General features: G+C 38.8%; 1 protein-coding gene across 5 annotated transcripts in view; it reads right to left on the bottom strand.

Annotated features, from left to right (window-relative positions):
• The window catches only part of PTGER3 (prostaglandin E receptor 3), a 110,601-nt gene that overhangs the window by 26,808 nt on the left and 56,436 nt on the right, over nt 1–27,357 (bottom strand). For 2 of the 5 annotated variants that reach the window (XM_036444473.2, XM_045584467.1), the window contains 2 exons: nt 4,121–4,212; nt 445–1,366 (listed from right to left, as the gene is read on the bottom strand). In XM_036444473.2, coding sequence (XP_036300366.1) covers nt 1,360–1,366; nt 4,121–4,212 — 99 coding nt within the window. In that variant the 3' untranslated portion in view covers nt 445–1,359. Of the gene's footprint in view, nt 1–444; nt 1,367–3,010; nt 3,093–4,120; nt 4,213–27,357 lie in introns of those variants that run through there. The other 3 variants (XM_036444472.2, XM_045584466.1, XM_045584468.1) reach the window with 2 other exon arrangements.

Raw genomic sequence — 27,357 nt, 5'->3', positions numbered from 1 at the left:
AGTTATTGGATAATTCCACTTGATCAACAAAATGTGTTGAGCTAAAATCTGAATCAAGGAATTGTGTTCACCATCTGATTTGTGATAGTTATATAAAGCCATTTCAAATGCAGGTTTGAATGAAAATTATTGCAGTTTATAACTAATTCACAACTGGTTCTACTATTTAAGAAAAAATGATTCAACTATTTTGACTTAATTTAGTTGGCAGAAATGACAATGGAGTCATAGTATAGGCCCCCATGACTCTGATACTATATTATCATCTCTTCCCCAAATGCTCTTGTATGTGACAGCATGACCCTTACTTAGCACAGTTCCTGAAGAACAATCACAATAAATATGTGTTAAATAAAAGAGAAGAGGAAAGGAAAGGAGAAAGAGAGAGGAGGGAAGATAAGAGAAAAACAGACTGGTTGAACCTATTACAGGAAAGTAAAATCATATTTGATACAAAGTATTTTTAAAAATTCTACAATTAAGACAAAATGGGTTTCTTCCCTTCATAAAAAATTTACAAATTTTGATATGTGATAACTATGTTACTTATTAATATTGCCTTTTTATACTACCTGAGAATAAATTTTAAGAAATCCTGAATTAATAGTGTTGAACCAGAGGCTGTACTTGGATCTTTATTGCTTTTACTCAATGGCTCATCACCTAACCTCATTATTGTTTTCTATGACACTTCATAGAGCCCTTCATCACACCTTTCAGTCTTCAAAGTCAGAGAAATGAGAATTAAATTGATTCCAGAGTTACTAAGTGGCAGATAACCAGAATATTGATATAGAGACTTTGACACAACTCCAAAACATTAATCACATTTTGTATAAATAATGTTGGTCATAATATAGTCCTGCCTTCAATTAACATAATTTTCTATCTCATTAAATTTATGTCCTACTAATTGAATTTTGCCCTCAATATGTTGATTTTACATTGTCAAAATTGTACACTGATTTTTCAAACTCGTATTGTACAATCAAAACAACCACAAAATGTAAAGGTGTTTACATGGGTTGAAATTCAGGTAAAGGTTTGAAATTGGGGTCAAACTCCTGGAAGATGGTTTTTTTTCTTTTTTTCCCTTTTTCAGCATTCACCATCTCTGTAATCCTGCCCAACTTCCTAAATACACAGTAAAAATCCAGCTCAAGAAGTCAATTTAGCCCTCAGAGGCAGGAATAAACTAATTCCCAGTGGGTATTATTGACAAGAAAAAAAATTAAAGTAAAATAAGATGAAAACTAAGAAATAGTCCAAATCAAAATATAAAATTCTCCTTCTTAGGTGGGAAGAATAACACAAATTCAAGGAAGCAGGTATTGTAAGAAAAAGTCCATCTTTGTTCTTTCATGATCTGTTAGAATAGAGAGAGAAAGACGTAATAAGCATAAACAGGTTTTTTTTTTATGGTATGAGGCAGGGATGGGAAATCTTTTTCTATGAGGGCCATTTAGATATTTACATGAATGAATAACATCATTTATGGGCCATACAAAATTATCAACTTAAAAATTAGACTGCTCTATTTAGTCAAACATTTAATTAACTCACTAATGCCTTGGCAGGGCCAGACCAAGTGACTTCACAGGTCTTATATGGCCCCCAAGCCAAATGTTCCCCCACCCCTGGGAGGAGTAAGATATAAATAATCAACATAAATGTCTTATACATTAAAACATTTTGACTTGTAAAGGACACAGACAACAGGGAGGTGAGGTAGTGATTGGGGGAAATGAGGGAATAAGGACACATATGTAACACCTTAATCAATAAAGACATTTTAAAAATCTGATTTGAAATAATTACATGTGTATTTTTGAAATATGATATTTAAATAACTCTAGATTTTGAATCACTTAGGCCTCTGGATAATTTAATTTTGCTCAGTATATGCTTTTTCTGAGTAATTTTTCTGGTTTCCAAGTAATCCAGAAGAATAATTAAATCATGAAGCTATATCAATTGTAGACATATCGAATGGTCAAATAATCTTGCTATACAAACAACCCTAACCAAGATATAACTATATCCTAAAAAGGCATAAGGAGGAATGCCAATTGAAATAGACATCATCTGCAATTTTTGTCCTGTCAAACCCACAAAGTAGTGTGTGTGTGTGTGTGTGTGTGTGTGTGTGTGTGTGTGTTAAGATATACAGAGCTGGTGACAGTGAAGCAAAGCAGAAACTCATTCATTGCTGAAATTTTAAATCTCTAAAATTCTTTTAGAAAGAAATCAGACTATATTCATCTTTAAAGACTATTACAATTTCACATACTGTATCATTTATTCTTTAAGGTAAACTTATAGTAAAAAAAAATCAACAGCATCCAAATATATTTTTAAAAACCTCTGCATTTAAATTTTGGGTTATGATGGTCTATTCAATATGCTGCTAATTTTAACACAGATTATGGGTAAGTAAGCTATAGTGTATCCTTTTAATAGACTATTACATGAATATTAAAATTACTTTAAAATAATTTGTAAATAAGCTAGGGAATGCTTATTTTATGTTAAATGAAATACAATAGGATACAATAGTATATATGTAATATTATCATAAGTATTTAAAACAAAATCAAGGAAAGTGCAGAGGAAAAGTAAGAGAAAGATATACTAAAATGATGGTGGAGTTTTCCTGAGTAATGGAAGTAAAGCTTAATAACCTGCCTTTTCTTTCTAACGTTCTTTAATTTCCAAAGTTTCTGTAAATAGCCCAGCTTATTTTTTATGATGAGGGGAAAGTATACTAAGATTTACTCTAAAAAATAAAAAAATGAAGTTAGAGTACATCTATTGATCAAAAGATGGGAGCTGGATATCTCTATTCTTAAAATATATGTATATATATATATATATATATATATATATATATATATATATATATATTCATTCATTTGGCATCATTGGTTGATTGCCTCCTGCATGCTCCATGCTAGGAATCGAGGCTTCAATCGAGGCATATGCCCTGACAGGAAATCAAACCATGACCTCATAGGTCAATGCTCAATCACTGAGCCACACCAGCCAGGCTGGATATCTCCTTTCTTTCCCCTTCATTTGCTTTCCAGGGGAATCTGTGTTCAGAGCAAAATGGTGCCTACATTATGTGTATTATATGTACACATTTAGGAAAAGGATGTAGGGACATAAAGATGAGTTGAGAAAAATGTTATTGGCCTTGTGATTTATAAGCTATGTTTTAGGATTAATCATCTTATTCTTATCCTTCAGGCATTGTTATACACTATATCTCTATTGAAAAACACATTTAGATCTTCCCCTGAAGAACAAACGTGATTGTCTTTCAACTACCTCAACTGTGGGAGAACTAATGGCCAAAGAAACTGAGCTACTTGAATGTCCACATCCATAACAACTTATACTGAGTAGAGGAGTTATGGTACCCAGCCTTAGACAGGAAATTAGTAAAATGAACATGCTAACTTTTCATTAAAATGAAGAATTCAATTTATGCAAAAAGTCAAGTATGGAACTTTTCACATTATCTCATTAAAACAAATACAATCCCACAATGCCAGAAGGCTATTCATGCAATTAACCCTACAGTTAACAACAGAGATATTGAAAAGAGGTGTTTGAGGGAGAAAAGTCAAGTTCTCAGAATTTAAAATGAGCATCTGTGTATCACGTTAGGCATTATGTTCTGTTTTCCAGGGGGTTTATTGAATTACATGCTTTATACAAAACATCTAATCAGAAGGGCAAGCCACAGTGTGCTAACCACATGGAGAACACATTGATCCTCTCTAATTAAAACAGGGGTAGCTTAGACTTAAAATACTCTCCAAAACTATTTTTACTATGAAACGTCAATGACATGCAGGCTCTTTCAGGGCATGAAAATTGATCAGTCACATGATCAGACTGGACCCAGTTTTAAAAAATTCCCAGTTGGAGGAAATCTAAGTGAAGTTATAAAAACAACAGCTCCTCTAAGAAATCTAGTCCTCCTTAATCAGATAAGTGTGCTTAACTTCCATTTTTTTCTTCGAGATATTCTGCCTTGGTAACACAAACTCGGGTCAGAACAAGGAGATGGGCGAAGTCTATGCTGTACATCCAGGCAGTTTCTGAATCTCACCTTTCCAAATGGTCAGTGCACATCGATGTTGAGGAGCACTGGTGAGGTAAGGAGGTGGAGCTGGATGCATACTTGTTTTTGTGGTTCCTGATCTGTAAACAGAAAGAGACATCAGTGGACAGAATTCCTTTTTTTTAATTTATTTTTATTTTTATTAAAATATATATATATATTATTGATTTTTTTATAGAGAGGAAGGGAGAGGGACAGAGAGCTAGAAACATCAATGAGAGAGAAGCATTGACCAGCTGCCAATGCACATGCCTCTGACCAGAACTGAACCCAGGACCTTCCAGTCCGCAGGCTGATGCTCTATCCACTGAGCCAAACCAGCTTTGGCCAGAATTCTTAATTATGTCTCCTTTTGTCAGATGACACTGCCTTGATCATTTTCATAGGAAAGCAAAACCAAACTTTTGTATATTGGCTTACACTGGTTATGATTCAGTAAATAAAGATGCTATAGCTATTATCTTCCCAATACTATCTCATTTTTTAAAAAAATATATAAATTGCTTAAAAAATTGATTTTAGAGAGGAGGGGAGAAGGAGAGAGAGATAGAAACATGGCTAATTCCTGCACACCCCCTACTGGGGATCCAGCCCACAACCCAGGCATGTGTCCAGACCAGGAATCGAACTGTGACCTCATGGTTCATGGGTTGATGCTCAACCACTGAGCAGAACCAGTTGGGCAAGACTATCTCATTTCTTTCTTTCTTTTTTTTTTTTTTTTTTTTCTAATATTTTATTGATTTTTTACAGAGAGGAAGGGAGAGAGATAGAGAGTTAGAAACATTGACGAGAGAGTGTCATCAATCAGCTGCCCCCTGTACACCCCCCACTGGGGATATGCCCGCAACCAAGGTACACGCCCTTGACCGGAATCGAACCCGGGACCCCTCAGTCCCCAAGCCGATGCTCTATCCATTGAGCCAAACCGGTAAGACTATCTCATTTCTCTCTCCATGCTTTAATCCACACTCTAGTTCTTACCAAACTTCCACACTAGATATTATTTGAGAGCAGAGAACATGTATAATATGAGTTTTAACTATCTGAAGCAGTTACAGAGCACTTTTTAAATGCTGAATAAAAACTCACTAACTTCAGATGATGGGTGAAGGTAAATCTAAGCCTACCACTCTCCAGTTTTTAGTGCTTCCCGTGGCTCCTAGGATAAAGACCAAATTCTTAACATGACCTCACAGGTCCTGTTTCATCTGGCCTCTGGCTACAACTCCAGCTTTGTTTTGAACCTTTTGTCCATTGCTCTTGTGTGTTTAGGCCACACTAGACTTCCATGAACTTCATGATCAGTGTCATCTTCCTTTCTACCTCAGGGTTTTGCACTTGAAGTTCCTCTGCCTAGAGTGCTCCTCTACGCCCTCATCACATCGCTGACTCACTCGTTCTTCAGAGCTCAACTTGAAAATTCACTTTCTTGGAGAATATCCTGTTCACTAGGATTTATCCCCCACCATGTAATATCCACTATTTTCTCTTCAGAAACTCATGGAAGTTTGGAATTCACAGTCATTTTTGTGATTATTTCTTTCATATTGGTCATTAACTTCAAGCTACAAGTTTCATGAGAGGAGGAACCATGCCTGGTTTTATTTACCACTGTGTCTTCAGTCGCTACCATAGTGTTTGGCACATGGGTCATGGTCTAATAAGTATTTGTGGCATACATGACCCTGAAGCCATTCCCTCAATAGTATTCTCCAAGTATTGGCTTAAATTATTCAGATGCAATAAAATATTAAGAAAAATACATGAAAAATATTTCCTTTTATACAATTCTCAGTAATTCTCTTACAATGAAATTAAAATTTTACAAAAAAAATTGCTACAAGAAAAAGCAGAAATAAATAAAATTCAGTGTTTCCTTTGTCAATCTCTTTTATTGAATTCCTAGAGTCATTCTCCCCTCTGACTCCACCCCCCCAAAAAAAATTGCGTTAACATGATTTTAAACAGCAGCCCCATCCTAAGTGGTATGACATTACAGTTAGATATATACAGTAGTTCTCCCATTCTTGACTGTGTTAAGCAAATAGATAATTTCTGTTTTAGAAAGGCAGAATTATTAAATGAAAAAAATGAAAATAAAATATTTCTTCTTTGCAACAAAATTTACACTTTAGCCAATATCCATTTCAGAGAAAACAGAAATATTTCAGTGGCACTTTTATAAAAATAATGTGGCTCTGGAAGAGTTGAGGACAGGGTGGAAAAAAAACAAAGATGTTTTCTTATTTATTCTCTGAGACTCTTAGCATCTCCTGCATGCCCTTAATGTGAAGATGGACACTTCTCAAGTTAAAAAAAAGAAAAATGATCTAGCTACATCCAGTTCCTGTACTAGTAACTTCTCTTCCTGATATTATACTCCCTTGGTTCTTATTTGAAAGTCTGCTTTAACTAAGTAAATGCACTTGGTATTGCATTGTTGACTCAATTTTAGGAACAGATACAACTATAGGAATTTGAATAACATGTGTCTGTACATTGTCAAGTAGCAGAAAAAGAAAAAAACTGAAAAAATGAGGAACCACAGGTTATATGTGAAGAGCCAGGAGTTCTGAAGTGTGGCACATTCCCCATTCCTTCTCTGGTGAGCCCTGTTTTCTTTTTGGCTACTCTCCTTGAGTGACTACAGCATCCTCATGAAAAAACTTTGCTTCACTGTCACAGCTAATTTCCTCAACTTACTCTGCTCCTGCATCCCATGGGCCATTCATTTTATACCAATTTTATTTCCTATGTGTCTCTAAAAAAGAACATTTTTATCTATTTATTTATTTATTTATTTATTCATTTATTTTTAGAGAGAGGAAGGGAAAGGGAGAGAAATATCGATGGGCTGTCTCCTGCACGCCCCCTACTGGAAATCGAGCCTGAAATCCAGGCATGTGCCCTGACCCAGAATCAAACTGGCAATCTGTTGTTGCATGCAACAACACTCAACCAACTGAGCCACACTGGCCAGGGCTCTATGTGTCTCTTTTATTTTACCCTTTGTCTCCAGCCTTTGTGCCTCATTCTTCTTGGCTAGTGTATTAGTTGAACTGCATTAAATTGTCATTTTTGTTTGATCAAAATGGTTGGATATTGGAAAGTATATATGATTTAACCTAATGACAGCCTTCTAACTAATTAGTGTTACTGACCTAAGTCTTTCTTCTCTCGAACACATCCTTCTTATTGCTTCTTAGGCAAACCTTGACAAATCCTAAATGTCTTTGTAGCTTCCCCATTAACTAGAGAATAAAGTTCAAAAGTATCTTGAGTCCCATGATTGAGTGACTCTAACCTAGAGCTCTAGGTAGATCTCCTGCCTCTCCTCTTCATGCAAACTCTGCTGTGATTCACTAATCTACTCACTCTCCTAGAGACCTGCCAACACTCTTTAACACCTAATTTCTGTAGAGCAAGCATGTCAAGCTTGCAGCCTTCAGGCCGCATGCAGCCCACAGCGAATATTTTTGCCGCCCATCAATGTAACGGTATGTAAGAAACATAAGAAACGTTTTAATAAAATTTTGTAACAAGTTTTACAATATCCTGTTATACATAATTATCAATAATGAACTACAATGTTCTTTAATGACTGATTACTATAATCGTGTTGCATTCATTTCTCTTACACACCTTATGCCCAGATGCACCATTTCTCTCCACTAATACTAGCAGCGAATATTTTAGCAACCGACTGCCATGTCATTAATCTTGGACTGACTTGTTTGGTGCGTACAACAGGAAATATTTCGCTTGTGGAGAACAAGAAATCTAGGTCTATTTGCATTATGCTTATTAATTTGTGCAGTTATTCAGTGTCTGGTAAGCTAATGTTCAAGGACAAATATTAATTTTTATTAAATGTTCTATTATTTTATGTTAATGATGACTCATTTATTTCAGCCCTTTGTAATCAGCATGTCTATTGAAATAAACCTACGTTTCGAAATAAATTGAAGTTTTTGCCTTTTTGAACTTGACTCTTGGACCGAATTATTTTCCTGTGGCAATTGTGGGGAAAGGATTGAAATATGAGCGGCCACACTGCCGCGTCTGAACACAGCCCAGTTGTTTGGTCTACTGCCATGGCTTGGTGGCTGCGGGGCTGTCTGTGGTTTGGCTGAGCACATCTGATGCCTGTGTTCCCAAAGCCACTCCACCCCTGTCTGGTGATCATTGTTGGTTTAGCTGTGAGGTTTCTTCCAGGATGACCCACGTGCACCACAGATTGTAGCTACTCATTAGCAGAGTTCCTTCGGCTCACCCCACATCAGCTCACTACTTTCTCCCCATCTACTGAACAGCTGAGGGTATAGTAGTATAGTCTGAATTTCAATGCCAAATTTGTAACATATTATAAAGGCTTGCTGGATTCCCGAAGAATACAGAGAAAGCTATTCAATAATTACTTACCTCCTAACAACTCGAATTACCAGAACCCTTATTACAGATCATCCTGCCCCCACAGCTATCCCCTCCCTCTCCTGCCTTCCTGTTAGCTGGCTCCATTCCATTCACCTTCAAATGGTCACACGCCTCCTTATCTTGGGAAATGAAATACACAGAAACACCTGTGCTTGACTGCTTGCTTCTTCCCCTTCACGCAAGTGTAGCTCAAAACCTCGCCTTCCTTTTCTACCAGCTTCTATATGTGACGCATCTGTTCTTCCTGTTTCCTGACCCCCTCAACTCCCTCCTAAATAATAATCCAAAGTACAAAGCACTTCCTTTTTGCCAGGCACTGTTCTAACCATTTAACAAATAGTAATTTCTTTTATTCTTTCAAGTTGGTACTATGATCATCTCCTCTGAACAGATGGGAAAACTGAGGCACAGAGAGGTTAAGTAACTTGCCAAGGGCAATCCACTGGTAACTTGCAGAACGTGGATTCAAATGCAGGCAGTCTGGTTGAGAATGTGTGCCAACAGTACTTGACACTTCCTTACTGTCCTCAACTCGCTGCAATTGGATTTTATCCTCATGACAGTAAAACTAGGCTCTTGGAAACGTTAGGTATTTACTGTCAGCTCTGGTACTGTGTCACTGATGATAGATACATCTGCACTGCATGTGAAGGTCTAATATTTGCAATATTGCCCCTCTCTTGTTATACAAAACTAGAGGCCCATTGCACGAAATTTGTGCATGGGGGGTGTGTGTCTCTCAGGCCAGCCTGCACCCTCTCCAATCTGGGACATCCCTCTCACAATCCAGGACTGCTGGCTTCCTACTGCTCACCTGCCTGCCTTCCTGATTGCCCCTAACTGCTTCTGTCTGCTAGCCTGATCACCCCCTAATCACTCCCCTGCCAGCCTGATTGATGCCTAATTGCTTACTGCCGGCCTGATTGCCCCTAACTGCCCTCCCCTGCAGGCCTGGTCTCCCCCCAACTGCTCTCCCTGCAGGCCTGAGTCCCCTGCAACTTCCCTTCCCTCAAGGCCTGGTCGCCCCAACTTCCCTCCTCTGCCAGCCTGGTCCCCCTCAACTGCCCTCCCCTGCTGCCCATCTTGTGGTGCCATCTTGTGTCCACATGGTGGCAGTCATCTTTGACCACATGGGGGCAGCCATATTGTGTGTTGGATTGCTGGTCAATTTGAATATTACTCTTTTATTAGATAGGATAACAAAACTTCATTAACCTGGAATGAACAAATCATTCCGAGGAGGGCTGAACTAAATTTTATACCTTTATGACCTATGATCTATTGGTCAAGGTAATAAATAAACCATATGGATCAGCAGAGGCATAATTTGACTTACCCCAGGGGGATAGGAATAATTTTAGAATGTTTAAAAGGAAATTTAGCTTTCTGATGCCAAATGAGTTTTGCCTGCTCCAGACAATAACTTATGTTCTGCACTTCTTGATTCCTGCCTTGAAATAATGTATAATCTAGTAGGGAAACTATTGAGATAACAAGAAAATGTCATGTAATCATGCTCTGGAGTATAAATGGTGACTTTTGCCATCATTTAATATGTTGGAATTTGCAAAGCATGTCCTGAGAGCTGGAGAGTTCTCAGGCACCATGCCAGCTGTCACCAAAAGGGTGGTGAGCTTTGCAAGAGTAAAAAAAAAAAAACCCTGCACTTTGCCAAGCTAAAAGGCGTCTTAGAGATAATGCACTCCACTCTCTCATTTATGGATGAGGCAATGAGGGCAAGGTTATTTTTTATAGTCACAAAGTTAGTTTGCAGCAAATTCTTCTCTGGAATTCAACTTCCTCATGCTTTTCTTGTTTGTGTTCCATCACGAGCCCCAATTATTAATCTGTAGACTTGATCTTCTCGTAATCACTCCTAGAGTAATACAGTTATTCAGAAAACAGAGAAGGAGAGAGAGAGAGAGAGAGAGAGAGAGAGAGGGAGAGAGAGAGAGAGAGAGAGAGATGGATAAATGAGCAGAGTGAAAAACAAAAATATGTGAATGTGACCTGGCGATTAAAGCAGTCCATGTACTCCACGGGGACAGAGATTTTGATCTTTTTATTCACAATGCATTTTACCCTTATTGACCAGACCAGGCCTGCCACAATGCAGCTTAATTACTACTTCATATTTTAACAAAGAGTTTCCTTGTGTTTTTACCCAGAGTGTCTGTAAGTGGGTGGATGTTACTCTCATTTCATAGGTGAAAAACATTAAGACTTGGCGAAGTTAAATGATTTGCTTATCTAGACCTAGGACCTGGCCTAGAAATTAGGCCTTTGCCTTCTAATTCATTACCTAACTGTAAACATATTGCTTTCTAATTAAAACAATCAATTAGCTTATTATTATGTATAAGGGATAAAGATAGACATGCAACCTTCAGCAAATTCTAAAGAAATGCATATGGGTGGCATCATATCTGCCCAGGGTCCTGCTATCTCAACTAGCCACAGCACTTCTTAAGCTTCATAACATGTCTTTCCTTCTTTGCTTTCTTCTCAGAGAAAGAAGAGTGGTAGTTGAGTGCCCATCAATGAGGGTCTTGATGGCTCTCCATGAGACTCTGACCCGTTACAACAACAATAAAGGCTCTAATGTCTTAACAACCTTCTTCTCAGTAGAACATCATCTTCTACAGCATTATTGTCCAAAGTGATTGCAGTGTAACCAGACTGTGGCCTGCCATATTTCTATTTGAATCGTCATCTTTTTAAGGCATCCTGCCTTTCCCCCCTTCTAAAACATTAAAATATATTCCAAAGAGAATAAACCTTAAATACAGTTAACTCACAATAGAACAGATTGTACAAACCCCAAGAATTTAGAGCAAGGGGAAATAAAGTGATTAGGGGAGGTGAGGGGGGAGGAGGGAAATGAGGTTTAATAAAGAGGTACAGGTGTGAGAGAACTGGTAGCGAGGAGGGTGGAGCTTGAGCAAAGTCAAAGGCCCAAATGAGCAAGAGTCAAAGAGAAATAGAGAGAAAAGATGGAGACCTGAACTGAGACAGGATAGAGCTGGGCATCAACAGGGGCGGCAGAACTATGACCACACACAGAGAAGTCTAAGACATTGACGCAATTTGGGGGGATTACAAACTAATGATTAGTAGCCAAAACCCTGATGCAGGAGGAAGAGTCCTAGACAGCAGTGACTGCTCCAGGCTCAGGCTCCCAGGGAACACTGTCCACCCCTCCACTGTAGCTCTCACCGTGCTTGGCACCGCTGCTCTCATGTGTGGCTCCCAGGAGACTCTCAGAAGCTTGAATATCAATATTAAAATGTAAGTCAGCCCACGAATTGTCTTTATTTCAACCTACAAAGTAAGGGGGGGTGGGGTATGTTTTCCCTTCAAAATTCTGACCTCCATTATATAAATGAAAAAATAGTTTCTCAATACTCTAAACGTCTCACTAGTCTTTTGTGGGGAACATACAGAGGCAGGGGTACTTTGACTGCAAAATGCCTTTCTGTAAGAAAGTCTGTAACCGTTTCTTCCATGGCATTCGATAACATGTTTAGATACTATACTTTACAATAGCGAAGTGGTCATTTTTTCACTGCTAAGAAATGTTTAACTTCTCCAAATAGTTTCCTTTTACTGGGAGGGCACTTATAATATTTTTCACTTGAATCTTTATTTTAAAATCCATATTTCAAATTATCATCAAATATAAGTGTTTCTTGTTTTTGTATGTATCCGATGAATCCCTTCTTCTCCAACCATCTGCACCTTTTAGTTCCTCCTTTAGCGTCCACTCCCGGAATCACTGCAACTGCCTTTAGACCCCTGAGTGACTCTCTGCCTCCAGTTCCTACTCAAACCCATTCCCCATAAAACTCCCCCTTTGAACCACATGGCCTAGTAAACAGTGGGATCTACAACATACCCCCTGGAAGAATCCTGGTTCCGCTAGTTATTAGCTCTGTTGCCTTGAGCAAATTACCGTATTTTCTGGGTATAAGACGACCCCCTAATTTTACAGTTAAAACATAGGTTTAGGCCTATATTCACTGTATAAGACTACCCCCCACTTCCAAGGCAACACCAGTTCTTTTATTAATTAAATTTTAATGAATGACATTTTTCGAACATACCGTAATATACCGTACATTGATACGATAAATGGAAGGTCTCTTCACAAATGGCATTGCCATGAACTTGACCGAGAAACAAGAAATCCAAGAGAACATTAACAATGATGGCATCATCTGGAAAGAAAATTACATGAAGAACTTGCAGAAAATGCTTGTTTGTGACTGACTGGGATGATAAGAGGTTTTTCTAGGCAGAGGAGCATTGTGAGCTTAAAATTTTTCAAAATCCTCATCATGTTCTTCTTCTGACATCATAAGTTCATCAATGACCTCTTGTGATACATTTGTAAGACAGTTATCATATGGATCAAATTCTGAATCAGATGGTGTGGCTTCAGCTTCGGCTTCCCCTTCATCTTGCCACAAGAAGTCATCCTCCATACCGTCCAAAGAATTTGATATGCCACACTTCTTGAAAGACCTGATTACTATTTCTTCAGTAATATCACTCCAGGCTTTTATGACAAAGTTACACAAAACATCTAATTGTGGCACACGCATGTTTCCTTCTTTTGTGAATAACTTTTCGCTGCTAACCATCCACTCATTCCACTGTTCTCTAATGCGATCTTTAAATGGCTTGTTTAGGCACACATCTAGTGGCTGTACCAATGATGTCAATCCTCCAGGAATAACTGCCGTATCTGTGTTTATTCTTGCCAGCCTTTTCTTTGTGCTGGTAGTTAAATGAGCCCTGAACATATCCCACACCAGTAGACTACGTTCTTGAAGAAGTCCACCTGGTCGCCTACTCCATACATTATCAAGCCATAGCTTTACCCCTTCTTCATCCATCCATCCTTTTTCATTCACATGTACAAAAACTCCAACAGGGAACTTGATTTTCAGCATTGTTTTTCTTTTAAAAATAATCATTGGTCTTAGTTTGGCACCAGGTCTTAGTTAGCTGTACATGTTAGTACCACTGTAAAACTGGACTTCTCATGTCCAGTTGTTTTAATTAACACTGTTTTTGCACCTTTCGGATTAACAGTTTTATTTCCAACCATATCGAAATTCATAGGAGTTTCATCCATATTCCCAATCTGACTTAATGCATAGCCATGTTTCTTGCACTGTTGTATTACATATTGATGGAAAAGACTTACTTTGCCGTCAAGATCTGCAGGTAATTTTTGTGCAATTTTGGTCTTTTGCCTCAGTACCAGATTGTGCCTTTCCAAGAACCTAGTACTCCAGGATACAGTGGCCTTAAATCCTTTGCTGTTATCTGGGTTAGATTTGGCCCACTGAAGTGCAAATATACGTATTTTGTTTCGTGTCACTACATAACCATTTTGACGATGCTCAAGAACCATGACTGCTACATGCTTTTCGAGTTCTGGCCAATAAGGGGTGCCTCTTCTTAATGCACACTTACTCCTTGGCATACTCTTTAATGCATCTTCATTTGCTTTCCAGTCTCGGACCATCTTTTCTGTTACTCCTATTGTCTTGCAGCAGCACAGTTATTGTGTTCCTTGGCAAAGTTTACAACTTTCAGTTTGAAACTGGCTTCAAATTTCCTTCTTCTTGCTGGAGCCATGATGGGTTCTTTTCTACCAGCCATTTGTTGTACACCCACTAATCTTTTAGGCCGAGGTTATACAGTACTGTAGCTTCAGCTACACACAGAATGTTCTATTATGGTAACTTTTAACTCACTGTATGTGTCCTGATACAGCAGCTTTGGCTACACAGAATGTTCCTGTGCTGCAACTCTATGTACCACTGTATGTACCGATCACAGCAAGCAAAGGTTCAAAGGTTATAATAGAATGCCTCTCTGACTCTGGCCAATCTGAGCAGGCTTTTTATTAGAACACAGTGTAGCTTCGGGTACAGAACATGTATAATTTGCATGCATAAAAAGCCTGCTTGGATTGGCTGAGTTGGAGAGGCGGTCCTAGCAGGCTTGCAGTGATTGGTGCAGGATCGAGTTGGAAAATTCGTTTAGCGGCATATCGAGACATTTTTCGGGATATACTCGGCGTATAAGACGACCCCCGATTTTCGGTTGACTTTTTTTTCGTTTCAAAAGTCGTCTTATACTCCGGAAAATACGGTACTTGAACTTTCTAGGTCTCAGTTTCCTCCTCAGTTAAGAAGAAAATGGGGGTTGAAATTGGGACACAAATGTTTTTTGTTATTATATGTTTATTTCTATTCTGCAGTTGCAAGATTTTTCAAAGAAAAGAATTGGGGGGAAATAGTTATAGAGATAAAGAACCATTGAACAGACTGTCAAACTATAACGGAAGGCAAGGGAGGTTGGGGGGTGGGGGTTATAAGAGATCAACCAAAGGACTTGTATGCATGTATATAAACATAACCAATGGATATAAGACACGGGGATGGGGTTGGAGATAGGGGAAGGTGAAGATATATGCGGGGGGGCGGGGTGGGGAGGAGAGTAGAGAGGCTGGGGAGAGGTCAAAGGGGTGGGGGGGAAGGAGACATATGTACTATTATTTGTAATGCTTCAAACAATAAAAATTAAAATTAAAATTAAAAAAAGAAGAAAATGGGACAATGGCAATAACTATCCAATAAAGTTGTTGATAGGATTAAAATATAGTAAGTTCTTAGACTAGAACCTGACACAGTGGCACAAAGTAGGCTCTTGGGAAGTATTAAATTATTACTATTTCAGCTACATTGGACATTGTCATTCATTATGCCAAGCTCATTTATTGCCCTACACTCAACCCCTGCTAAAGGGGCATCCATAGGCCACCATATTTTGTACAGGATTCAGTATATCCCAGGTATACCCAACTGGACAAGTTATGTAAACTTAAGCCATAGGCTAGCCATTGATATATGACCTGTCTTGCAAAGGAACAATGAACTGACAAGTCAGAGATTTCCTCTCTTGAAAATCTAAATTTGAAAATATTGAGAAAATGAGGAACTTAAACAGGCCCAGGTCATGAAGAAGCAGATACTGTAAGAAGTAAACATTATGATACAAGAAATATATTGACAGTAGAGATAAAGAATTAGCAGTTGGTAAGAGAAACACAATTAAACAGGTGGAAAATAGCTAGGGCCAATGATAGTGGAGAACTAACATGATTTTCCATTTATTCCAAATGTTGATTCTCTGCATCTTGATCTACATTCTAACTCCAGCTGAACACACTCCAGGCCATAATAATTCATTACAGTAAACCTCCCTTCTCTTGCACTAACCTGAGTGATGTTACATACGCTACATGCCAAAGAACCTAAATAACTAAACAGTGGCCCTGCAGACACCTTTGATGAATATTTAGATACAGACTCACTTACTGAATATCAATCCCCCTGATTATAAGCTCCACAGAAGCAGAGCTCATATCTATCTTGTTTCTGTTCTATGCCCACATGTCACAGTGTCTGGCACAATGGATGAAGTCAATAAATATTTTTGAATGAATGCATGAATGAATGAACGAGATTTTCAACAAGACACTAGCTCTTTTAAATCAGTTGTCAATGTCCTCTAAGAGCCCAGCATGTCTGGCATAGAGTGGTACTCAGTATTTGCTGGCTGGGTTGCCACTGCATATGTGGAAGGGAGATTTTTTTTTTCTTTAGGCTTGCTGATAACGACTCACACCTGGTCAAATTCACATGCTGCCTTATCTTTCATGTGCTCCCTCAAGGTAAACCATGCAAGAGGAAGAACAATTCATTGGTATCAGCAAGACAGTGCACTAGAGACTAACACTGCCCTGCGCCATCCTTGCCATTAGGTCTCTGACTCATTAAATTTGTTGGCTTGGCTTTAACCCATTTGGCTCAGTGGATGGAGCCTCGGCTCAGGTTTGATTGCAGTCAAGGGCATGTACCTTGGTTGTGCGCACATCCTTAGTAGGAGATGTGCAGGAGGCAGCTGATCGGTGTTTCTAATTCTCGACCCCTCTCCCTTACTCTCTGTAAAAAATTAATAAAATATATTTTTTAAAAATTTGGTTGGCTTATTCCACATCTGCAGTTTCCTGGCTCTGAGAACCAGGAAGATGAAACCCTAGCCCTGGATGTAAATTTTAACCAGAGCCCGGTTTCTAAAAGATCCTGGACTGCCCGACTTATTGTAATGTGGAACTAGAGCTGATCAGGGGCCTATTTATGCCCATAAATTTTAGGTTGAGCTCCGAAAGCTTGTTGTTACGAGACGTACAGGACTGTATGGCTTAGCAATGGCAGCTTTCTGTTGTATTGGTAATTGAATTAAAATAACATTATTTAAACTGATTAAAACAACAAAATCATTTTAACTGTTCAAAATTACCCTACTAAAAAAAGAATGAGAGTAGCCTGGAAACTCATATCCTACCTATGAGAAAGAATGAAATTGTGTTTTTCAGGAAAAAAAAAAATAGGGAATGTATTTTAATGACACAGTAATAATGTTCTTTAAATCTTTAAATACCTCTTAAGTATTTGCTTGGATTGGTAACAGTAGTGTGTCCAGTTCCCTCCCCACTCCCAAGGCAATCTTTCCATCATTATAGCCCCAGGGAACTGAGGAAGCAGAAGCCAACCAGAGGGGAGAAAACAGCAAGAAGGAACCTTGAAAACAAAGCTCTTCTGGTGCTAGGAGAGGGCAGCATAGGAAGAGAAGCAGGAGACTATGTTCTTACCTCTCCACAGCTGCCTCAGCATCAAACCTCACAAATGAGAGAGTGGAGAACAAATATTAACCTTGAATAGAAAGAATGGCTACAAGCCACAGAGGAGACAGCCTCACAGGGGGTTCTGGCAACACATGCATGGGCACTTCTGGAAAAGAGGAATGGCAGAGAGAGGGCCACAATCATCCCCCAAGTGTCTCCCAGCCTCCCCAGGTGGAGAAGCACCCTCCCCAACACCAGGGTCTTCCTGAGGTCCATGGGAGAGGGAGACAAGCTGAACACCAGAGACACCGACATAGAGCTTCTGTGTTTAGGGCCCGGAGACACGCTGGTGGAGACAGCGGTTCCCATGGAGTGGTGAGCTAAAGGCGGGCACTAAAGGAAGGAAGTGGCAGAGCCTTGAAGGTCTACTGTGCCAGGGAGAAAACAGTGGGTCAAGTCAGCAAAGGGAAACCACAGGGCTCAAAACGTGCTAAAAAAAATAGTTCACAGGTTTCCCCATTCAATGTTGGATGCCAGAAGCTGCCCAACAAACAGGAAGTCCTAAGTGAACTCAAGGGAGGGTCCAACAGGCAGGACCAGGGCCTGCATGTGGACGAGCTGCCTCTCCTTACCTTCCCCCATTATCATCTTGGCTAAGAGAAGGTGCAGCTGAGAAAACCCATAAAGAAAGAATATTTCCCTCAAAAAGATTGTTAATGCAACTGCAAAAAGAAACAGGAGGACAAAATACCTTCAACTCAAGTCTAAAGACCTATCCTCTACTGTCCCCCCTCCAAGCCCCTGACCCAGTCAGCAGAGAGCTTGGATTTGTGAGGGAGTTTTGTTCTGTATAGAAAAACTTTAAAAGACATTTTTAAAATTCCAAAGTGTTTACTGTACAATTTTCACCCTACCCATTAGCAAAATTACAGGCTCTGGGAGCCAAAGAAATGCCAATGGTGCTAAATAAATATGGTGATCCTCCATCCCCTTTATAAATCTGTGAATATGAACTGCTCCCTTCTCCCCCTCAGTTTAATGCATTATGAAGGTGACCAGAAAGAAAACTGAAAGAGTGCCCAGGATGACTAATAAAACAATCCTAATGCCAAAGCTAGGAGTATATTTCTAAAGATAAATTAAATCTGATGATAGGTGAAAGTTTGCTCTGTTGTCTAGCTTGTAATCAGAAACAGTCGCTAAAGGGTCTTATGCATTACAATGGTGTCATTACAAGACATGGAGCTCAGATACAAAGAAAACGATCAAGTGTGCTCTTATAGTATACCAAGCCGATATTTGAGAAGGATTAAGTAAGATTAAAGACTGTCTTAAATGTGATCATTGCAATCAGTAATGAATTTTGTGATGGTCCTTATTCTCCAGGTGAGAGCTGATTTGATTGACCTCAGTGCACTTCATTATTCTGAAGGCTTTCCTAGTCCCAGAGGCTGCAGGTGTGGTCACTGTCAGAGGCAACATTTACATACCCAGGAAGTAACCTGATTCCCTGTGGCCTCTTCTATGCATTGCAATAACCCACAACTATCCAATATAATCAAATTAAATCAGAGTAGTGTAAGAAGACTCATAATTGAATATTAGCAGAATCTATCTTTTATCTATAAGGCAAATAAATTCAACAGAGTAGTGAAGGTCAATTCAATTTAGCACAAATGAAAACTTCAAAAAACAGATTATAAATTACATATCTATTATGTGGAAGACACTGTTAGGCATTGAAAGAAAATCTTGATTCATCACCAATGAAGTGTTATAAACTGTATATCATTAAATAGTAGTCATTATGTATTAATAGTATAAATTGTACATATTTAATGCTTATGATAACTCTAAATCCTGAATGCATTCCCATTTCTCTAAGTGATGAGAGCAAAGAAAAATGACTAAAGTTCCATTAGTCACAGTTTGGCCATTTGAAATCTAAATCATATAAAAGTAGTTGAAAGGCCAGTTGCTTAATGTAAATGCAAAGTATTATAGCAAATTATTTATTATTCAGCTTTTCTTATTCTTAGTAATATAGCAACTATGTTCCTTAGGCAGAAACTTAATAAATTCTAGGACATAAAAAGCTTTTCCACAATAAAAACATTTTAAAAGCCATGAAATATGGGTACATAAAATAATTAACCATCTTTAACTGTGGCAGAGATTGCCAGTTGCTTCCTAGTCTGTTTCCCCGAAAATAAGACAGTGTCTTATATTAATTTTTGCTAGGACTTATTTTCAGGGGATGTCTTATTTTTTCATGAAGAAGAATACAGTACACATTTACTGTTAAATGAAAATAAAGGAAATTTATTATCTGTATACGTACGGTATGGTAGTACGGTAGTTGTCAACACAAACCAGACAAACTGTGAATCCTACAGTATCAAGAATTTACTCATTTATTCAATGACAATCATGTCATCATCTTCTGGAACATCATCATAACAATCCAATTCCTGAATTTCCTGGTGAATTTCTTGTGACTCCATTTCTTTCAGAATCAGTGGACCAAATCTCTCATGTTTAGCAATAGCATTCTGAGACAGTGTGGGGGGGGGGGTTATTTTCGGGGGGATGCCTTATATTTCACTCAGAAGGAAACCTGTAAGTAGGTCTTATTTTCGGAGGATGTCTTATTTTCAGGGAAACACGGTAGTATCTATTCTCCCCTTTCTTACAACAGAATCATGATTATCAGTGAGGCATCAATTAAAACCCTACATTTCCAATAATCCCAAGTTAGATATGGCCACGTGACAAGAATTCCTTTCTCTTTGCTGCTCACAGAGGCAGATTAACGGCTGGAGCTCAAGCACTCGTATTGGACCATGAGGCAATACTCCTAAGAATGACATAGCATCAATGTCTGATGCTATGGCCAGATCAGCAATGCACTGCTATGGAGAAGACACTTCCATAGTGAGACCACTGCTTGTCCCACCAGCTGGACCTGGGCCAGAATGGAGGTTGCTTTCTACAACCTTCCTCCACACCCTGAGAGAATATATGATCATAATTGATGTTCATATTGACATAAATCAGCACCCTTCTCTAGGCTTCTGTTGGTTTCTGGAACAGGCTGCTGTCCTGAGCTGGTCCAACTGTAAAGTAATTTTCCATACCTGGTAGCCTCATGTTCTAGTTAGTCCCTGCCCCCCCCCCTTTTTTTTTACCCAATATAATTCCTTGGCACCTGCCAGGCAGCATGGGGATTTTGTCTTGTAGCTGCCCAAGATATGCCTCATAGGATAAGTATCCTTTAATAAATTCTATTTAATTACCAGACTGAGAGATCAGCCTCTTCCTTGGTTGTTCCCTGCCCTGCACTTACAGAGGTAGATTTTCTGTCTTGGAGCTTTATCCACTAATACGTGGTGAACCAGCCAATATACCGAAGAAAGACATCCATGGGGGAAATCCCTGGTTGGCTATCAACCTTCATGTGGGAAGGGGTGGCCTGTATGACAGATGTATGTGGACTATTACATGAGTATGGGAATCTCCTGAATATGTCAACTGGTTTTATGTATTTTTTTGAGAAACTATGTATTACACATTGTGGCAAGGAAGGAAAAGTTACGGCCACAGCTGTGGGCTAGCCACTCTTAGGGGAAATTTTGCTGACCACTGACACTCAACAAGAAGCAGAAGCCAGGGTCAGAAAATTAGAGGAATAACTGACATTAGAAAACTGTATTAGAATGTCTACAACTCTGTTAGCATCAAAACTGGATGATAAAGGTTGGTGGGAGTAGGGGTAGGGGAAAAAGTTCCTTCGAATAGATTCCACTGCTTTTATGGATGACATGAGGTCTCTGTTTGCATCTGTATGTACATGTGTCTCTATATATGTGTTGTATTTATGCGGTATTTTCTACCACCAAATGGTATTGTTAAGTTGTAAATGAGCTTTGTTTAAAGGAATTGAGTGCTTATATAAATTAAAGATGGGGTACTCTAAAACTCTCACACCAATGGAAACTAACCCAAATGCTTTTCAGGATCAAGTGATATTGGAAATATTTGATATTAAAGTTAGTTTAAGTTTGTTGGCTTAATTAAAATAAACATGTCTTTAGAGTTATCAGAAGTAGATATAATACCTTCATTTTACCTAGGCTTAAAAATTTATCAGCAAAAATAATAACTTATTAATAGAATGATGGCTGATTTTGTCTAAAATGTCATAAATTTTTTTGGGTAATATAAATGTAATTAAGAACTAATAAATTAAATAGATTTAAGTAGAATAAGAGGTTTTAGGTAAAACATTTAGCAATAATTGTAGAGGTTTATGAAAAGGGAATCTTGGGGGGAGGGTTAAGAGGATTTTTGATGTATGGCCGAATTGCCTATGTACAATTAGAATAGATTTATTAAGTGGATTTAAATATAAAAAGAAAGCTGATGTAAAATTAGAGTTTGGTTCTCTTTTTCTCTGTTCAAATGACAAAGTTATCTTGGACTATAGTTCTTTTCCTGATAAAATATTGTGATAAGTTTAAGATTCTATGTTTCATCAAATAATTTTCTGCATGTTAAGTTGTCTCCATCAGGTCTTTAATTACTTAAAAAATGAATCTTCTCAATAATAAAAGCTAAAGTTTCATATTTGAAATGCCTTAACTGACTTTTATAAAAAGTCACCATCAACAAAATCTATAGACTGTGGTACATATGAATAAAGCCCATTCTACTTCTGCAAAAGTGGCCCCTCATTGCCAGGCTGTTGCCATCCTGATGTCCTTATAACAAGGCAACAGTTTGCTCCTGAATCAGGGAAATTAAGATGGGAAAACAATGGTTCAAATGAAACAAATAGTCAGAGCTATGGGAAGCCCAAGATGGCCGTTTGGTTATTCCAGACTCCCAGGAAAACCCCATTTTTCAGGTTTTGCATTCTTTCACGCATCATAGTGCATTAAAGCTGGGCTTCATTGCACTGCCACTTAGTGTGAGCTGTTGTTGTGTGTATGTTTTCTAAGTGGGTTGAAGTCTTCCCCTGCTGCAAGGCTGACCTCTCACAGAGACAAAGAAACTGTTCGAAAACATGTTTCCTACTTGGGGTATAGTTTCTAAGTGCTTCCTCAAGGCTACTTCCATGGCCCCACCATGCTCCATGGGACAGTGGCACAGCACCTGTCACTGTTTTTCTTCCCAGCCTCTGTGAAACTCAATGTATTGATGACATACAATGTGAAGATTTGCCTCCACTGCAGAAAACCTTGCAGGCCTTGCTGAGCCATCTACAACAGAGAAGATGGGCAGTGAATCCACACAAAATACAAGGACCAGGCACCACAGTAAAGCTATTGGGAGTTATGGTTGCATAAGACAAAGACAAGCCTACCCCATTACCAAAAAACGTGAAAAGGGTACAGGCTTTTGTGGGAATTAGGTGAACATTTATACTCATTTAGCAAATTATCATGCCTAGTTAAAAAGGGCCATTTTATGGGACTGGGAAGCTGAACAACAGGGTGCCTTTGAGAAAGCAAAATTATGGAACAAGCAGATGAAAGCCCTTGAACTTTCCAAGGTGGGGCTGCCATTGGAATTTCAGTAACTCCTGAACTGCGCATTATACAGAAAAAGGAGAGAGTGCCCTTGGAAGTTTGGTTCCAATTGTAGAAAAGGGCAGAGCTCAGACACACCCCAACAGAACAGCAATGATTGGCAGTGTATGCAGTGCTCCTGCAGGTGGAGCCTCCTACCAAAGACCATCATAGTGAGAACTTCCCTATACACCAATGGGTGGATAGACAACATGTTCCACCATGTCTATCTGCCTCTGCCAAGGCTCAGACTTCTATGTGGACTAAATGGCATGCTTATCTAAGCAGAAGAGCACACTGTCAAATAGGGCTTTTGTTTTTAGAGATGCAATCATTATTGGGCTCTGTTGAATATGTAAACCCTCCAAGTGCTCCTGCTCCTATCTCTGTATCAGCCCCTCTAAGTTGAAAAGACAGAATGGTGGAAGTTCTGGCTAGAACTTGGTATCCTGAACAATCCTAGCCCAGGAAATCCATCTACCTGGATGGCAATGCCATCCATCCATCCACTGACACTGTGCGGATGAAACAAGAACAAAGCACAGTAGTCATAGGACTGAACGAAGAGCTGGCTGATTGTTAATCACACAGAATCCTTGATCACTGATCTTGTATACTAGTAATTGGGCCCTTTTAAAGGAATTGACATTATGACTTGGACAATGGAAAAGGAGGGGTGGATGATTATGAGCAAAACTTTATAGGGACAAGAGATATGGAAAAATATCTGGGCTCACTTACAAGAGCCTGAGGCAGACCTTATTGTCTTCCATGTCCCTGCCCATAAGGCGTCTACATCTCTAGATAACCAGGAAGAAAGTGCCTTGGTAAAAATGCACACTTTAGCAACTGACTCATCAGTAGACACTGTTGATTAAGTACACACACAGAGAGAGGTGCATAGCTAAGGAGGCAGACTGACCAATGTCATTATTGGGAGGTTCCATCTCCCATATAACACACAGGCTTGTCTGTGAAATGAAAAAAATGGTGTCCTTAACAGATAAAGTTGGTCATATATTGACCAACCCATGAGGCCTATTGGTCCATATGCCAGGCTGGGAACTTAGGCTGAGGCATTCCATATGGTAAAAGTATGGAAAACAAAATACACAATAATAATCCTGATGTTGGCCAACAAACTATGATGATGACAGCAGCATGCCTTATTAGAACAGGGACAACTTACTAAAATGTACAATGGGACATTGCATTGGGGATGGGTCAGTTACCTCATGCCCCTGTGTGGAGAAGAACTGCTCAGTATCAGTCAGGATCCCATCATCAAATGGAATCAGGATCTATAGAGATATGCTTTATGTGGACCTGTACAAGTACCATTGAAAGAGGGAAGATGGTAAGCATCCTAGTCTGACATAGTCCTCATCCTACTCACTTCTTTACACCAGAAAACACCATTTACTCCCAGCCAACATACTAGGTTTATACGGTCTGTCCAGGTTTATGTGGCCACATTATCATCTAAAGATTAGGCTACAAGTTTAATTCTCATAGACGGAGATCTCTCAACTCAAGTTCCTACTCAATATTTGTCTTTCTAATATTATTCTTCTGCTGTTGCTGAGGCATCCAGTTATGCTGAGGAATAGGGTATAGGCTGGCACCTATGCCATTATCCAAACTAAATGTGTTTTTATACCAGATTAATCTGCTATATTTCTTTTTTGTTAACACATATGAGAACTCAAGCAAATGCTTTCAACAATCCATCCCCAAGCCTAGGTGACCTTCTAGCTCACTGGTTGGTTCTGGGGTTGGAGGATAGCATGAAAAAAGTTATCACTAATATTTAGACTGCTTCTTTTAATTTGTTTCTGTGTGTGTGTGTGTGTGTGTGTGTGTGTGTGTGTGTTGTACTGTTGCTATAGACTGTGTCTCCAATGCAGTCAATTAGCAGCTAAGTGAGCTTCTGCCTTGCTACTGTAGCTCCTCACTGACCATTTAATACACCTGGCAGAAGAGGGGGCCATGTTGCTTTCTGCCGACTCCCCATAGCTGATGTTCATTCTGACATAAATCAGCACCCCTCCCTTGTCTCCTGTTGATGCTGGTCTAAAATAGGTTGTTGTCCTGATCTGGGTCAGCCATGTAATATCCTGTACCTAGTATTCACTACTATTCCCACCCTGTTACCCTATATAATACTCTGGTGCCTGACAAGTAGTGCATGGATCCATTTTGTCTTGGAACTGCCTAAATCATTCTTCTATGTAAGCTTTCTTTAATAAATTCTATTAATTACCAGACATAGTGGCCAGCCTTTTTCTTCTATTATTCCCTGCCCTCTGCTTATAAAGATATATTTATAGTCTTAGGGCTTTTCCCTGGGTCTATATGAACTAACAATGACTTACCTACAGAATTTATATAAGTGGAACAGAAATATGCTTCCATATTCATTTAGCCTTTGTTATTTTGGATTCTATTACAGTCAACTAAAACCTAACACACTAATAAAACTATCCCATCAGTTAAAGAAAATTCTGGGCAGTTGTCAAGAGAAAACCTAAAGTAATACAGAGAGAAGCCATACAAATAAAAGGAAAATAACAATGCTTCCATCATATCTTGCTCAAAACGAATTGATTACCTAAAATGTGCAGTTCTCAAAACTTCAGAAGTTGACATAGGAGACTGTTTTTGTGAGCCCCCAGATGTTCAATAATGACTTCAAATTATAAGCATGTTGTTTTCATAATATGTGTACAATATTTCTGCATTTTCAAAGAAGAGAAGTAGCATATAATTATACCACTGTGCAATACAAATCTGCTCCCTCACCATACTGGATTTAAAACCCAGATGGTGGCATTGAAATGAGCTCAGAAATTGACATCATAAAAGCTGGGCTTAAATCCTAATTCACTCTAAACTTGGACAAGCTTGCTCAAATTTTATAAGTCTCCATTTCTCTATCTATGATAGAAAGACATTAATAACATTGGCCTCATTTTCCTCATAGGGAATTTGAGACAATCAAATTAAATAAATGTATGTCACAGTGTGATCATTGTTACTTAAAATCATTTTGTTGTTCACTCAGATTTCACTGGGAGAGGCACTCTGATTTCAACTTTCTGGGACAATTAACTTAAAAAAACAACAACTCTTTTTATCTACATTAACCTCCTTTCTCTAATCCACTGTTATGATTCTGTAGAAGAATTTTTTTAAAGAATTTTTATTGCTTTTTAGAGAGACAGGAGGGAGGGAGGAGAGAGAAAGAGAGAGAGAGAGAGAGAGAGAGAGAGAGAGAGAGAGAGAGAGAGAGAGAGAGAGAGAGAGAGAGAGAGAGAGAGAGAAACATCAATATGATACCGGGACAACCCCACAACCCAGGCATGCACCCTGATCAGAAATCAAACTGGCAATTTTTGGTGCATAGGATGATACCCAACCGACTGAGCCACAAAGACCAGGAAAAGAATTTTGTTCATATGATGCCTGAGTTTTTTATGAGCTTTATGTACATAAGTATTTATATTAAAGAATATTATTGGGAATGAGTATTGGCTAATTTACAACTGTTTGTTTTGAAACCAGCAAGTAAGAAGCACTTAGAGAGATACTGAAAATAAAAATAAGTTTATTAACTTAACTACAGAATATTTTACAGTTAAACTATTCATTGAAATCTAAACTATGTACAGCAAATTTCCTTTAACCTGGTGGGGGGGTGGTAAATATCCAGAAATTTCACATAGTAGAAATTATTTTCACACTATTGAACAATTATCAAGGATCTTAAAAAGACTTTGGACCTACAAAATTTGAAGTACATTCTAAACTATCAAGGAAAGATTACCAGTCAATGAAAATAAAGTATTTAATTAACTAAAGTGTACCATGCCGCAATCTTATTAACAGGGATGTTAATAGCCATAAAAACACTAGATTATTGAGAATTTCCAGCCAAGATAGTGCTTGCCTCCTCCCACAACCACATCAAAATTACAACTAAACTATAGAACAACCATCATTCAGAACCACCTGAAATTGAGCTGAATGTAGTCCTACAACTATGAAATTAAAGAAGCTACATTGGGACAGGTAGGAGAGGTAAAGTCTGTGAACTGGCTGGTCCCACACCCATGTATGACAGATAAAAATCAGGAGGGATACCTTGGCTGTGGAGGTCCCCTCTGAGGAGCAAGGTGTTTCAGGCCCACACCAGAAACCCTAGTTCAAGGTTCTAACTACAGGAATGGAAGTCCCCTTAACTTCTGGCTGTAAAAATAAGCAAGGATTGTGGCTGAATGAAATGGAGGCTGCTGGAGTCCCAGGAAGTTCCTCATAAAAGTCCCAAGCATGGACTTATTTGGACTCACTCTGAGATCAGTGCTGGGGCAGCAGCTTAAAAGGCACCAGAGATATCAGGGATGAAGTGAATCAGGTTAAGATCTGGAGGGATAGCTTTCTCCCAGTCAGAAGTGCTAGCGGAGGCCAATGTTTCTTTGATGAACCCTCTCCAACAGAGCTGGCAAGTGGTG

The sequence above is a fragment of the Pipistrellus kuhlii genome, unplaced genomic scaffold, assembly GCF_014108245.1.
Source record: "Pipistrellus kuhlii isolate mPipKuh1 unplaced genomic scaffold, mPipKuh1.p scaffold_m20_p_2, whole genome shotgun sequence".
NCBI lineage: Eukaryota > Metazoa > Chordata > Mammalia > Chiroptera > Vespertilionidae > Pipistrellus > Pipistrellus kuhlii.
This window is presented reverse-complemented; position numbering and strand designations above follow the sequence as displayed.